Here is a 13,557-nt window from a genome sequence, read left to right as displayed (position 1 = left end):
AAAGCAGATGCAGAGCTGTAAAAGATTTTCTTTTATTAAAGCAAATGCAAGAATATCAACAAGTGTCATAAGTAGTTAAGAGTATTTTGTTGTGTTTACAGTACAGTGTATTCCAATGCACACAAGACTTTCAATATGTTGTAACCCACATTAACCAGTTTCAGAGATCTTGGTCACATGAAAATCACTTCTTTTTTACATTCAAACATTATTCATGTATTGTGGAACTGACAAAGAAACTACAGACATTAGCAGTGAGCTGCACTGAACCATGCTGCCTCTTAAAAAAAAGTAAGTTTAATCTTATCAAACACAACAGGAAACCCTTTTGTGAACACTCATCAGTGCCCTGTCTATCCCAAATTCACAGGTCACACAGTGACTTTTAAAACTGTTACCTGCTTTTAAAATGAATCACAAAATGTACCAGCACTTGGTTTGTGCAAAGTGGCTGAACACACACTGATCTAAACAAGCTTACGAAGGCACAGTGAGGTGTATATCTAACTCCTCAGGGGCCCAACCGGGCAATCAGAGCATCTATCAGCTCCTGCTTCTTGGTCCCAGTGGTCCGAACCCCAAACTGTTTACAGGCTTCCTTCAGCACAGGCACGGTCAGTTTTCCCAGGGTGCCGTTCTGCACGTGGGCCCTCAGCTCGTCTTCTGGCACCTCCACTTTGGGCTTCTTCTCAGCTCCGCCTCCGGCATCAGCTGCGAGAGAAGATATGGAAAGTCAGATTTTTACTGTACCGCAGCACAAAATAACTAAAGCAGTCAGAGAAGTATTTCAAAGTCATCAATACTGATCAATAACTATATTCAAACCGCTGGAAATACTGCGTTTTGGGGCAGAACAGAGATATTTAGCTTAATTTTTGTTATGACTCCAGCTCTGACCTGTTTTGCGTTTGGCAGCTGGTTTGCTCTCAGGGTTGTAGCCAGCAGGGTAGACGAGATCTTTAAACTCCTGAGCCAAAGGACCCAGTCGGTTGTTAATCTGCTCAACCTTTGGCACTGACACAGAGCAAAGAGAGACAAGACAGTATGGGAGAGAGACAAGAAGTGATTGAATCAACCACAAGAGGAACCAGGATCTCTGTTTGTTTGTTTGTCTGCATCTTACTGATGAGGTCCTCTGTTTCCTCTGGAGCCATCATATCCAGAGCCAAGGCCTCCAGGTTCCTGTAATGCTGCTGGATGACTGGATTCTCGAAAGCCTCACTCCTGCGTTACATTGCAAAGAATAAAACATTACAGAAAGAAAAACATTGACATCACCTTGGTATGAACAGAGATCAGACTTGCTCCGTCTGTCATCACAACGTTTTCATATATTCAACAAGAACGTGCTGACTAAATAAATTAGTTACCTTTTTTTAATTAAATGTATGAATAATATCCCTTTGAAGTGGCAAAACAACACTGAAGAGACTTACAGACACACTTTTTGTTTTTAGGGATACAGAATTTGAAAATCTACAAAATCATTCTAAACCTACACGGGTATTTCTGAAAACAAAGCTATTTCTATGCATTTTGGCCTTTTCGTACACACCTAAATGCCGTTCTAGGTCACTGAAAACAGACATTTGGAAAACTCTTGCCAGGGTGATGTTCTTCAGAAACTCTATTGTCACCAACAAACACAGGCAGAAACAGAATTTGGAAAAACGATGACACAGACCCACACGTTATCAGTGTTTGTAGCATCATTAGCAAATATGAACTTGAAGTACGTGTTATGACTCAAAGAGTATTTGAGTTTGTACTGTGACAAAATGGACGTTATTTTGTTTATATTTAGAAAGACACAATTGGAACGGATACAATTGACAATACAATGACTGAAAAGAGGGACAAAATAGCTGTTTACAATGTTTAACTGACAAAATAACATTAATCAAAAAGATTCTGTGACAAGCAATCACATTTCCCTGCCTTGTTCATAGTATTTTCTGTAACTAAGCAACTGACCACAGTTTACAATCCGCTCCCTGTTTATACTGGCACGCATGTGTGGACTAGGCCTAAGACCTCTTTAAAGCAGTGAACATGTACAGCTACCTGTATTTAAAGCGCAGCTTGGAGATGATCTCCTTCATCTTGTCCACCTGTACTTGTGAGGCAGATGGGCCCTGGGGAGGATCCAGAGTTCGCATGTCGTCAGCGTATGGCAGGTAGATGACGTTAAAACCTGATACAGGCAAGAGAGGTGACATCAGCTTTTGAAATTGAAATTGCAAAAGAAGCTTAAGTTTGTTATAATATGCTACACTTTGGATTAATTAAACCCAGTGAAACTGTAGCCGAGTCCAGCGATGTATTACCTGGTGGTGTAATCTGTACTTTCCCCTCGTCCACCTCTTCTTTCTGAGGCACCAGGGCAGCAAATCGAGGTGCATAGTTTCGGCGAGCAACACAGCGACACAGAGCGAACACGTTCCTCTCGCTGCACTTCCTCAACAAAGCAGAGAACAGACATGCACTGCCTGCATGGAGAACACAGCATACATTAGAGCTCAAACAGACAAGACAGAGTTTCAGTCCCACTGGGCTGCTGTTCACTCATTGTACAACATTTAAAATAATAAAACTAAAAAGCATGCATGTTTAAAAGCAGATAACACTAAAGGCGAAATATCATAAACATATCAACTGATTCTTCCTTTTAGTTCTGAAGTCAGTAAGACACAGACAGACAAACAGTGCTACCTTTCACTTCGCCCTCCTCAGGATAGAGGAAGACAGCAGGTCGGATATGGTGGTGAATTTTGAGCTTTTCCATCGGTTTGAACCCGATCAGAAACATTCCAGGATCTTCAAACTTCCTGATGGCGTCGGTCTCATCCCTCTCCATCACTATCTGCCTCTTACCGTACGTCTACAGCAGATGTGCAGGAGAAAAGAGAAGCACCAACAAAATCACCGAATTAAATCAGATAATGATAGTGATGCTGATCATCACTTGATCTCTGGTAAATCTCGTTGTGGCTGATACATTTTTCTGCTTAGTTGTTTGTCATCATGTCTTCTGGTGGGTAATGGATCATAATTTAAGATGTATTACTGGGTTGTTACCACACAGTTCAACTTAAAATGTCATGTAAATATAAGTTTAAATCTTTCACAAAACGCACTTTCATGATACCAAACCAAAATGAGCATATAATGAGACTGTTCCTACCTGGGCTTTCTTTATCTCACTGGGCAGCAGCAGGCTGCCTGTCTGGGTGTGGAAGGTTCGGGTTTTGCTACGGACCGGCTCATTGGTTTCCCTGTAAAGTCTAATGGCTGATGGTTTCCGAGCCTGTACAGCTGTTGAATAAATTCCCACAGCTACGTTTATGCCCTCACCAAGACACAGGTTTAACCTATAGACGGCAGAAAGGGAGGGATGGTGTAAAAAATAGGAGAGAGGAGGGGTTGAGTGATCGAAAAGACACAGAGACAAACCACAATGGATGAAGAAAGCAAAAGACTGAGTGATAAATCATCTGCAGGATTCAAGACAGTGTGAATAACTTTTAATTTGTCTGGAAATGCTAATGTGTCACTGATCTCTACCTGGCCTGGGCTCTTTTCTTCTGCTCTTTGGCCCGCACCCTCTTCTGGAGGTCCTCCAGTTTGTCACAAGGCTCCAGCTGCAGCCCCAACTCGCTCTCATCCTCAGGAGGACTTACAATGTCACGAAAAAAGGGTGAGACATCGAAGCCGCCCGGTTTCATCAGATGGAGTAAGTCTATGACAACACCTTGGAGAGAACAAATGAGTCAAGTAAGTCCATGACATACAGGCTTAGCATAATAAAAGCTGCAATGTTAACATTTAATGTAAAACTGCACCTGTATTTTCAGCCTAAATTATAAAATTAGACTGCAATACTAAAATTTCCCAGCAAAGTTTCTGCAGCCAGATTTGATTTTCAAAACCGTACTACAGGTTTTCCTGAGAGACAAGCAGCCTTTGCTTCAGACATACCGGTCTCTTTGAGGTCACTGGCCTTGGTGCGAGCCTGTCGGTCCTTTGTATTGTCGCCCCCGTGTGGTTCATCCCTGCAGGTGAAGATCATGAGCCGCTTGTGAGAGAGGCGTAGCTTGATGTCACTGTAGAGGTTGGCACAGCACCACAGGGCGTCACCTAATGACGTCTCCCCGCTGCCCATGGTCTCTGCTGCTAGCTTGGCACCTTTATCCCCCCGGAGAGCGTCCACTTCCTGCACTCGCTTTGCACCTGTGGAAAATAAGGGAGAGACAGACAAATGTAAGAGGAAAGATGAGGAAAAAAAGAATGAATAGGGGTGTAAGAGCAATTCAAAACATTATTAACGGGGAAAAAACACATTCTGATTAGGGAAGGCTCACAATTTCCATTGCAGAACTTTCTCACAATGCTTACATTTTATATGAGTCATGCATTGATGTACAGATTCACTAAAATCATTACATTAGTGTTTTTGACTGTGCTTGTTTTTGTGAAATAACATATCATAACAATAACAAAAGTGCTTGTTGGTGTTAGTTCCAAAATTGCAGCATCTCACCAGGTTCATCAAGGTCATGGTACACGTAGACGTGCTTGAATGAGTTCCTGGGATTTTTGCTCTGCTCTGTGCCGTAGAAAACCAAAGCCACCAGGTCCCTGTGACTACTGATGATCTTACTGGTGTATACAGTGCGCACAACCTACAAAGAGACAACACAGACATTATTATTTCTCATTTTATTTCAGTCAAAAAAAAGTCTCCTTTTCTCTGAATTACTGTTGCGAGGATGATTTACACTTAAAAATGCTTTGTCGAACTATTGGACTGGCCTGTCAAGATCTTCTTTTTGTTGTATTATCCAAGAAATAATTGCAATAAACATTGTCATTTTTTAACACTGATTTAATAATAATATAATATCATAATAAAGCAAGTACATTCTTTAAAGACAAATTAATGTTAAATTCTTGATATAAGGACATTGGAATTAGGAGATAATGCGCCCACGTGTTATAAAGGTAGGGGTAACCTTTGTAGTTATTCTGGTATCATGTTGGCTAAAATGTTGGTGACATTTTTATGCAAACTTGCATAAATGTAAAAACAATGGGCAATATTGAGGTCAGCAAAAATGGTCAATGTACAATGTTCATATATCTACATGTCGATAACATGTGTATGATAAGTCAATAATCTAATTATCGTGACAAGCTAATCGACTCAACCTTTACCTAATGTTTGAAATAATTCCAGCACATTTCTTGCAACTCCCAACCATGTTAGGATCTGAATAATTACCCAATTCAATTTCCGAACATTTCCAGTTGTTACAGTACAAGGATGGCTGTTACATGAACCAAAGAGGGAGAACACAATGGAGACAAAGCAAAAGAGAGTAAAGATAACGGGCCATCTTACCTGCATGGTCATGTCAAAGTTGGAGGGCTGTCCATCTTCTCCTTTGATGAACATTTCCTTGGAGGCATCAACCAAGAAGACCAAACTGTCTCTCCCTGTGATCTTGTAATAATCTCCTGAAAAGACAGCGGCCTGGTTAGTTATTGTGTAACTTTAAGGGTTCAGACTATGTCTTCATTTTTGGTTTTAAATGGTATTTGATAACTTTAAACCTGTATGTTAAATTATGTGTTAATAACTGTAGTTCATAACACATGACTGCATGGCATGCAAATGTGATCAAATCAGAGTCAAATATAGTTCCCTAATTGGTGAAATACAGAGTGTAATAATAATGTGGCATGAAAAATCAGAGTTGATTGATGGTAGCTGATAATTTTGACCTATTTGCACTTCACTTGAAGTTATGAGTTGGTTCATCTCACCTCCAGATTGCTCTCCTTCCTCCTGCTCTTCCTCCTCATCCTCATTCCGGTAGTATGCGTTCCACTCTGCCATCTGTGCTGTTTCTGGTTCTGTCAAAGGATTCAGCAGTTCAATAGGATGCAACAACAGGAAACAAGAAGTAAGTTAGCTTGAATAATACCGATACTTAGCTACTTGAACATATAAAAAGTGCTTTTTTCGCACTACAACAATAATTTTACATAGGAAAGCCATTCATGACAATGAATAATGTTTAATGATTATTATTAATGTTAATATTGAGGTTTTAACATAACCAGGGCAATGTCTAGGTTAGCAGGCTAGCTTAGCTTGTAATTAGCACTGCTCGTTCCACAGGTATTTTGAAGTAGCTTATTTAAGAAAATATATGCACAATGCAGGTAAACTATATGAACTAAACACATTTAAAAAACAACATGAACGGATATGTATTCATTGTAGGGGCATGCAGTCAACTTACGGTGGTCTGCTACTTTCTGCCCACAAGTCCGGACTAGTTTCAATGGCTGGCGCGTTCAGATACGTGGACGAGCACGCTGAAAAGCGTACGGAGCGGCACGTCGTCTATTGGACGCTTGGCTACCAATCTGAGATACTGGCCAATCGTAGTGAGGTAGGCGGGGTTTATTTTACAGAAAGGCTCGATCCCGGAAGAATGGTGGCTCGCTCCTCTATCATGATGTCAGCGCACTTTTTGACAGTCATGTTATTGTTTACAGTGAGACAGTGACACAGCAGCCGGCATCATCGGCCTGTTACTAGTGGATTTATCTTCGCTAACGTTACTTTACTTCTTACTTTTAATTTAAATTGTCTGTAGCCTGTGTTTGTAACAATTCCACGATACGCTTTTCACTTTGAAAGTTATTTTGAAAGTTTTGTTTGCTAACTACCGGTAAGCTAGCTAACCTACCGGTCAAGTCTGGTTGGATGTGAGTAGGCTGACTTGACACTAGTGTAGCTGCAGTCGTCATTTTGAACAAATCCCTTTTTGTAAAAATGGACCAAACCGACTCTTATCCAGCGCTACTGTACATTTACGACTTGTCCAAAGGCATGGCCCGCCAGCTGAGTCCTGTCATGCTAGGTAAGTTTCTGAATAGCTATCTGTTGGTTGAACTCGTGGAGGCCGGAAACAGTGTGATCAGACCTGTAGCACTTTAATAAGTCATTCTGATTGATTCTGTTTTTTTTTTTTTAAATCATCACAGGGAAACAGCTTGATGGGATTTGGTGAGTGCAGCTTATTACAGACTTATTTTGTACAAGTCATCTGACTATTCAGTTATCTGTAGTTAACAGCTTTGGTTTGGTTTTATTGTAATACGGTGTTTTGGTGTCTTATAGGCACACTGCTATTGTGGTCCATGGAAAGGAGTACTTCTATGGAGGAGCGGGTATCAACAACTGTCCACCTGTAAGAATCATTTTCATGCCTTCCTAAAAATACAAAGCACATGCAATATTATTATCCCTTTGTCACATTAACTACTGTAAAGGAAAATAAAAGTACTTTTAAAGTATTGGATCAACAAGTGTTGGTCAAAGGCATCTAAACAAGGGGTGTTGTATCCTAGGGTGGCACAGCGCTGGGTGAACCGGACTCCATCGTGGACCTTGGCTGCACTGAGGTGACTGCAGAGCTCTTCATGGAGTACCTGAATTCACTGTCAGAGTCCACATACGGGTAAGGTTAACCACATAGATTTAGTGAAATAAAAATTAAGATATAAAAACATTTGTGTGGCAAAATGAGTTGTTGCTTCATCAACTTTTTAAAAAGATAACCTGCAGCGGTGTGAGATGTTGCCTGGAAATTGCCCCAGATGTCAGCAAGAATTACAGGCCAAAGTGAATTTTAATTTTGGCCCATAATTCTTCTAGAATGAAACAATGCACTTTATCTGCAAGAGACACATTTAAAGTCTCACACTTCTCTGTTCTTCCTGTTATCTCTCAAGATGTCTCTATCTTGTCTTTTCCTGCTCGCCCGCCCTTCTCCACCCTGTCGGGCCTCTGTCTTTTCTCTGAAATACGTGTATGTCTCATTTCTTTCTCTCATGTTTTTTCTCCTGGTGCACAGGCTTGACAAGTACAACGTGTTTGAGCACAACTGCAACGCTTTCAGCAACGAGGTGGCTCAGTTCCTCACAGGCAAAAAGATCCCATCGTACATCACAGACCTTCCATCTGAAATTCTGTCCACGTGAGTCCACTCAATTTAATAAGCGTTTTAAGGATCTTCGTTTTTTTCTGTCTGTCTAATCTGAATCTGTAGTTTTACTATCTCTGGCGATGCTGCTGTAGAAATCTTGAATTCATAATATGGTAATTATACTTTTCTTTTGAATAGCTGATCATGTGGAGGACCTAAACTGCCAAGATAAAAAAAAATAATAAATGACCTTATAAATTAGTATGCCATTAATTAATTTATGAAATGTGGCATAAATTAATATTTCTGTTTTAATTGCTTCTGTATTTATTTACCTTTGTATTTATTCTATTAACTTTACCATTTAAATTGAAATTTTATTGATTAATTTATTCGTTTTTAAAATTTAAGTTTTATTTCTTTTTGCATTCCCCCTATTTATTTTCCAAAACATATTTATTTATTTTTTGTATTTTCATTTAAAAAAAAATAAGATTTCTTTCTGAGTTCATGAGAAGCCCCGTTTTCACTTTTGAGTTATTCAAATAAACAACTCAGTGAGTTGTTTATTTGAGTAATTGAGAGAAATCCATCAAAGAAGAGGGGGAAAAAACTTTTTTTAAAAAAAGAACAGATTGGTTTTCAACAAAAACAAGTGTAAGTATTTTCCCAGATCCCAGATTGATGGTGAGTGAGAAGATGTGATGGTGGATTTCTCCTTCTCCATACTAATTATACCTCCCCATGGAGGTGACACTTAAACAATATTGTATTGCAGTGCATCACAACATTTTTGAAATATTAATATCACAGAAAGTACTCAAGTAATATTGATATTTTAGTTATTGTGACACTGACATCTGCCTCTTATGTTTCTTTCCGGTCTTTCCTTGTTTTGCTCAATCAGTCCTTTACTGTCTGCTGTGTTTCCTCTTTAGGCCTTTTGGCCAGGCTCTCCGTCCGTTACTGGATTCTGTCGTCATAAGTCCTGGAGGCAACAACATAACTGGACAGCGATAGATGGGGCTATGCTCATTAAAGAGAATACTCTTGTTTAAGGGGTTTGGCGAGAGTGGGAAACTCACCAGCAGCCACCAGTCAGACCCTGATAACACTTGTTGTTGATAGGTTGGTCTTTGCTCTCAGTCACTTTTCCAGCTAACCAGCCATCATTTGGACCGTCTTCTCTCTTCAGTTTTTCAGTTATTCAGTTTCTCCGCACTCTGCATATCTGAAGTGTGCCAGTCACTGAGGCCAGGGGACTTAACAGTTGATTTCTATTCTGGGTGTGATAAATCAGGTGCAGCTACGAGTTTTTGTGTGTTTTATAAAGTGAGTGTACTTCACCTGGTTCGGCCAAATCATTAATCAGTATATCATCAAGATTTGTATTAAAAATAGTTATTTTAGAGGATGAGTTCATCCTTTTACACAGCTGTGCTCTTGAGAGGCTTTTGAAAAATATGCCTTTGTCCTTTACTTGGGGGCTCAATTGTGACAGTCTATTTGAAAGTGGGTTACAATTAAAGGACCTGTCCAGAAATTAATTGACATGTATAAAATCAGATATGGGAAGGTGACAGTTACATTTTTAGCTGCTTAATATGTAAACGTAAAAATCTTAAAATATGTTGTTTCCTCAGTATATATAGAACTTGGTATATAACTAGCTCTTATCTTCATCATACCTCAGCCTTATCATGCAGCCTTGTCTCTCACCCTTTTTCTCACCATATAATGCCTCTTATAAGATGCTACGTTTCCCCCCCAGCACCACCTTGTGGTCATTCAAACAGGTTTCTGTTTAGCGTGCACATATGGGCTTCTGGTTTGAGAGCCTCTCTTCATCACGAGTAAAGCTATTTATTACAATTTATCACAATTCTCCTGATACCTGTGCAAAGTTATGCTTCATTTGTGTTTTTAATGTGTGTTTTCAGGTCTTGTGAGGTTTTTTGCACTCCTCTAAATGTGTTACTTTAAAAGCTACATTATTCCATCTGGATCTGGATCAAAATACAGATAGCTATACTCGCTGAACCGTTCTCTTAATCATTCCTCTTTTTAAAGTTGTGTCATTTAGTGCTTAGATTTTTCCCCTGTGATCATTGACATGACAGGACTGCACTCCAAAGGCAAGGCCAGAGTAAGGAAGAGTTTAAATGATGAAAACCGTAAAACAGTTCTGCTGGCCTTTCTTCGTATTCAGTGTTTTAAACACAGTTTAACCAGATCTAAAGGGTTATCTTCATTGTACACGTGTGTGACCTCTGAGATGCTTCACTCAGGAACATCTGCATAGTACTGTGTGTGCAATAATACAGGACCAATCATTTGAACATCTTCAGTTGTTTCACTTGCCAAGACTTGATAAAGTTGAAGTTTTGTATAGTTTGTATTTACTGACATGGTAAACATTATATACAGCCACAGCCACTTACCTGTATTACTGCAGAGCCATTAATCCCTCCTTAAGGAAAAACATATATTGTTGATGCCATCAGTGTCTTTACTCTCAAGTTATTCTCGTATCAGGACAGTTAACTTCCTGAATAGTTATATTGGAATCATTATTATATTGAATATATTTAATGTTTAACTGTCATAATGTCACATACTTGATAAAGTTTAACAGGTGCCTGCAGGTTGTTAAAATGTATTAAATTATCTTAAGATTGTATTTAACATATGGCCTCTAAAGTCACTTATAATTATTTTAAATTGGACTGTATAATGATTTTGTTTTATGTCTTGCACTTAAGTGAACTTGTTTGACAAAAGGCCTGTTCTAGATAAACTAAACTCCCTTTTTAATGACCTGTTATACTGAGAAATCAATAGAGAATTTACACATTATTTATAACAAGTTATCACTTGAAAGGGCTCATTACTACTAAATGTAATTTGTAGTGCAAGATGCACTTTGTTAAATGTGTGTGGCATTAAAATATCCTTTAGTATTAAAATTGTTGTGCTGTGAACTGATTTGTGTTGAAGAACGGCATTGATAAGTTTTTTTTATACTGTAATGAGCTGTCATTAGAATGAGTACGGATTAGTAAGATTTCAGGAAACCATCCTCACTTGATTTTTGTTCATGCAGTATGAGGAACAGCCACAGGGTGACACTACAGGCTCACTTCAGCGGTGGCAGGTAGTTGATCCATCAAGGTAATGCATAAATCTCGAATGTGTTTACATTTCTAACATTGACGGGGGAATTAGTGGTTACTGGGACATGTTTGTGATTTGTTGCTGTTTCAAATCCCAGCTGGGGAAATTTTGCACGTGTTCTGTAACTGCTGTCAGATGGTCCGTGAGTGCAGGAGGAGCTGCTGATGGTGAAACCACAACTATGCTCTCAATCTCCTGTCAGTAGATAACTGGTAATCATAGCAGTGGTTTTGGAGTCAATTCTCATCAATGACACACACTATTTACTATTAACAAAGAGTTGGTAAACTTAAATCGATATTGACTAATTAACTCCTGAACTCCTAATTATGATGTTTAACCCGTTCACGTGTTCCCACACAGAACTTGTCTTAAAGTTTTTGGCTTCAGGAGGTTTTGTTGGTTCAGTGTGTTCAGCATTCAGCTGACCCCATTAAGGTCCCTGCTGCTTGGTACAGTGTTTTATCCAAAAGAATCAAAGATCCAACATTTCTCTGATACAAACACAAGTCAAACCAAAGCCTCAACTGAATTTTACAATCTTTAATATTTCATCTTCAAAAGTGGCATCAGTTACTAAACAATCTCCTGCAAAGAACATTTCTAGAACATGTTGGGTATAAATTAGTTGCTTTGTAATAAGAAGTACAAGTACGTACAGTATATACACATTTTTGCTACATACTGTATATCACACCAATACACTTTGGATTTACTTGGCTGTCATATTTATATTTATACATTTATCATAGCTCTGGTCTCTTATATGCTCTTTTGTTAAAAAGACACTATAAGGTACTTCACAACCTGCAGAGGTTCATAGTGTCAAAGTGCGATGAATTCACTCACTTCTACATTAGGTACCACTTTATAACCATCATTAATACATGGTAAATTTATAGTTAATTAAACTTTAGTTAATGTTACTTTTTAACTTTAAACAAACAATGAAATTCTTTATAAAACATTTATTAACCAATTGTTCATTGTGAAGTTGCAACTGATGTTTATAATACATTGTAAGTGGTTAATAAATACTGTGTAGTTAATCAAAAGCTTTTTCTGGATGCCCTTTATAAAGTTGCAATTGATTTATAAACCTTTAGAACTGGTTAAAGGAGACCTATTGTGCTTTTTCATTGTTTTATATATGTTCTTGTGCATGTAAAAGGTCTTGGAAGTCCACACCAACAGAAGCTCCTCTCTCCCACATAAAACACTGCTCCTGAAACACCTCGTAGCACAGTCCACCCTTTAATTCCTTGTCTTTGTGATGTCACACTATGTCACCATGTCACACATTTGCATAATTTATGCCTAACAGCTAGTTTGGCACATTTTTATTCATATAATTATTTTGGCACAGCTGCTCTGTTGTTAGTGGTGCTGGCTCAGGTGTGTGTGAGCTGAAAATGAGCATAATAGGTCTCCTTTACAAAATGGTTTATAAATAATTTCATTATTTGTTAAAAAAGTCAAATAAGTATTCACTAAGGTTTGATTAACTATACATTTCCCATTTATTAATGGTCATTATGAAGTGTTACCAACTATTTGTATTGCAGTTCAACAGTGTCAGTCCAGTGTTCTTTTACAGCACTGAATATCACAATCTACTCTCTGTATGTATGAAACAAATTGCTGCATTTTCACAAATGTTTCACTGCAAATCAAATTTACACTCAGCACTACTTGTTTTAGTACAATGTCTCACACCATTGATAATGTTTCTATTGTGTGATTACACAATAGAAACATTATCAATGGTTTGAGACAACCTGTCTGCTTTATAGTCGCTTTGTCTTACACCACAGTTAATTTGTGTCACTGTGTTTTGCCACTAATGTGAAAACCCACTGCTAATGTGACATATGGTACAGTACAATAGGCCTGCTTTATCCTCTTCTATTGCACATCAGAAAATTGCACAACTCAGCTAATAAAGATTTCTCTACGCATCATGTTTCATGTTACGAAAATCAACATGAATTAATATATTCCGTTAAAATCTGACATCAACAACAGTTCTAATAAATAGTCTTAGAATTAAAATGACTTCGTTCATACAGCCCTTATTTAAACAAAATACATAGGAAATGCCAATAAATAAACATATTTACACATTATTCATAAATAAAGCAGAACTCATGATTTCAGATGAAGTTACACTACATACAACCGAGAAAATGTCATGTGTTCAAAAATATTGAATCATAATTTACGCAAGATGTCAAACATTTATCATTAAAAGATGAAAAAAAAGGGTTTTTAGTTTCATCTACAAAGAGCAGAGGGGTACAGGTAGAGAAGAGAAACACTGGAAGCATTCGTTCACAGCAAAGAACTAAACTTCTATTGCTTATAAAAACTGATTTTGTGC

General features: G+C 38.3%; 2 protein-coding genes across 2 annotated transcripts; one reads left to right on the top strand and one right to left on the bottom strand.

The window, feature by feature from the left end:
* Positions 1-16: 16 nt before the first annotated feature.
* Positions 17-6,343, bottom strand: xrcc6 (X-ray repair complementing defective repair in Chinese hamster cells 6). Its single transcript, XM_073489690.1, has 13 exons — positions 6,309-6,343; positions 5,827-5,916; positions 5,402-5,517; positions 4,541-4,682; positions 3,979-4,230; positions 3,565-3,751; positions 3,185-3,371; positions 2,713-2,881; positions 2,328-2,489; positions 2,065-2,194; positions 1,124-1,224; positions 898-1,014; positions 17-711 (listed from the first exon to the last, which is right to left on the bottom strand). Exons 2-13 carry the CDS (start codon positions 5,897-5,899, stop codon positions 512-514), a joined length of 1,836 nt encoding a protein of 611 aa, XP_073345791.1. The 5' UTR covers positions 5,900-5,916; positions 6,309-6,343; the 3' UTR covers positions 17-511.
* Positions 6,344-6,537: 194 nt separating this feature from the next.
* On the top strand, positions 6,538-10,940 carry LOC141015250 (desumoylating isopeptidase 1-like). Its single transcript, XM_073489211.1, has 6 exons — positions 6,538-6,935; positions 7,060-7,081; positions 7,196-7,265; positions 7,426-7,535; positions 7,932-8,054; positions 8,942-10,940. Exons 1-6 carry the CDS (start codon positions 6,848-6,850, stop codon positions 9,021-9,023), a joined length of 495 nt encoding a protein of 164 aa, XP_073345312.1. The 5' UTR covers positions 6,538-6,847; the 3' UTR covers positions 9,024-10,940.
* Positions 10,941-13,557: the final 2,617 nt, after the last annotated feature.

The sequence above is a fragment of the Pagrus major genome, chromosome 20 (genome assembly GCF_040436345.1).
Source record: "Pagrus major chromosome 20, Pma_NU_1.0".
NCBI classification, from domain to species: Eukaryota; Metazoa; Chordata; class Actinopteri; order Spariformes; family Sparidae; genus Pagrus; species Pagrus major.
This window is presented reverse-complemented; position numbering and strand designations above follow the sequence as displayed.

Coding starts and splice junctions, on each gene's coding strand:
- LOC141015250 (XM_073489211.1), top strand. CDS start 6,848: ATGGACCAAACCGACTCTTATCCAGCGCTACTGTACATTTACGACTTG. Junction 7,266..7,425: donor GTATCAACAACTGTCCACCT/GTAAGAATCATT, acceptor GTTGTATCCTAG/GGTGGCACAGCGCTGGGTGA. Junction 7,536..7,931: donor CTGTCAGAGTCCACATACGG/GTAAGGTTAACC, acceptor CCTGGTGCACAG/GCTTGACAAGTACAACGTGT.
- xrcc6 (XM_073489690.1), bottom strand. CDS start 5,899: ATGGCAGAGTGGAACGCATACTACCGGAATGAGGATGAGGAGGAAGAG. Junction 1,225..2,064: donor AAGCTGCGCTTTAAATACAG/GTAGCTGTACAT, acceptor AATGTAACGCAG/GAGTGAGGCTTTCGAGAATC. Junction 1,015..1,123: donor GGAAACAGAGGACCTCATCA/GTAAGATGCAGA, acceptor GCTCTGTGTCAG/TGCCAAAGGTTGAGCAGATT.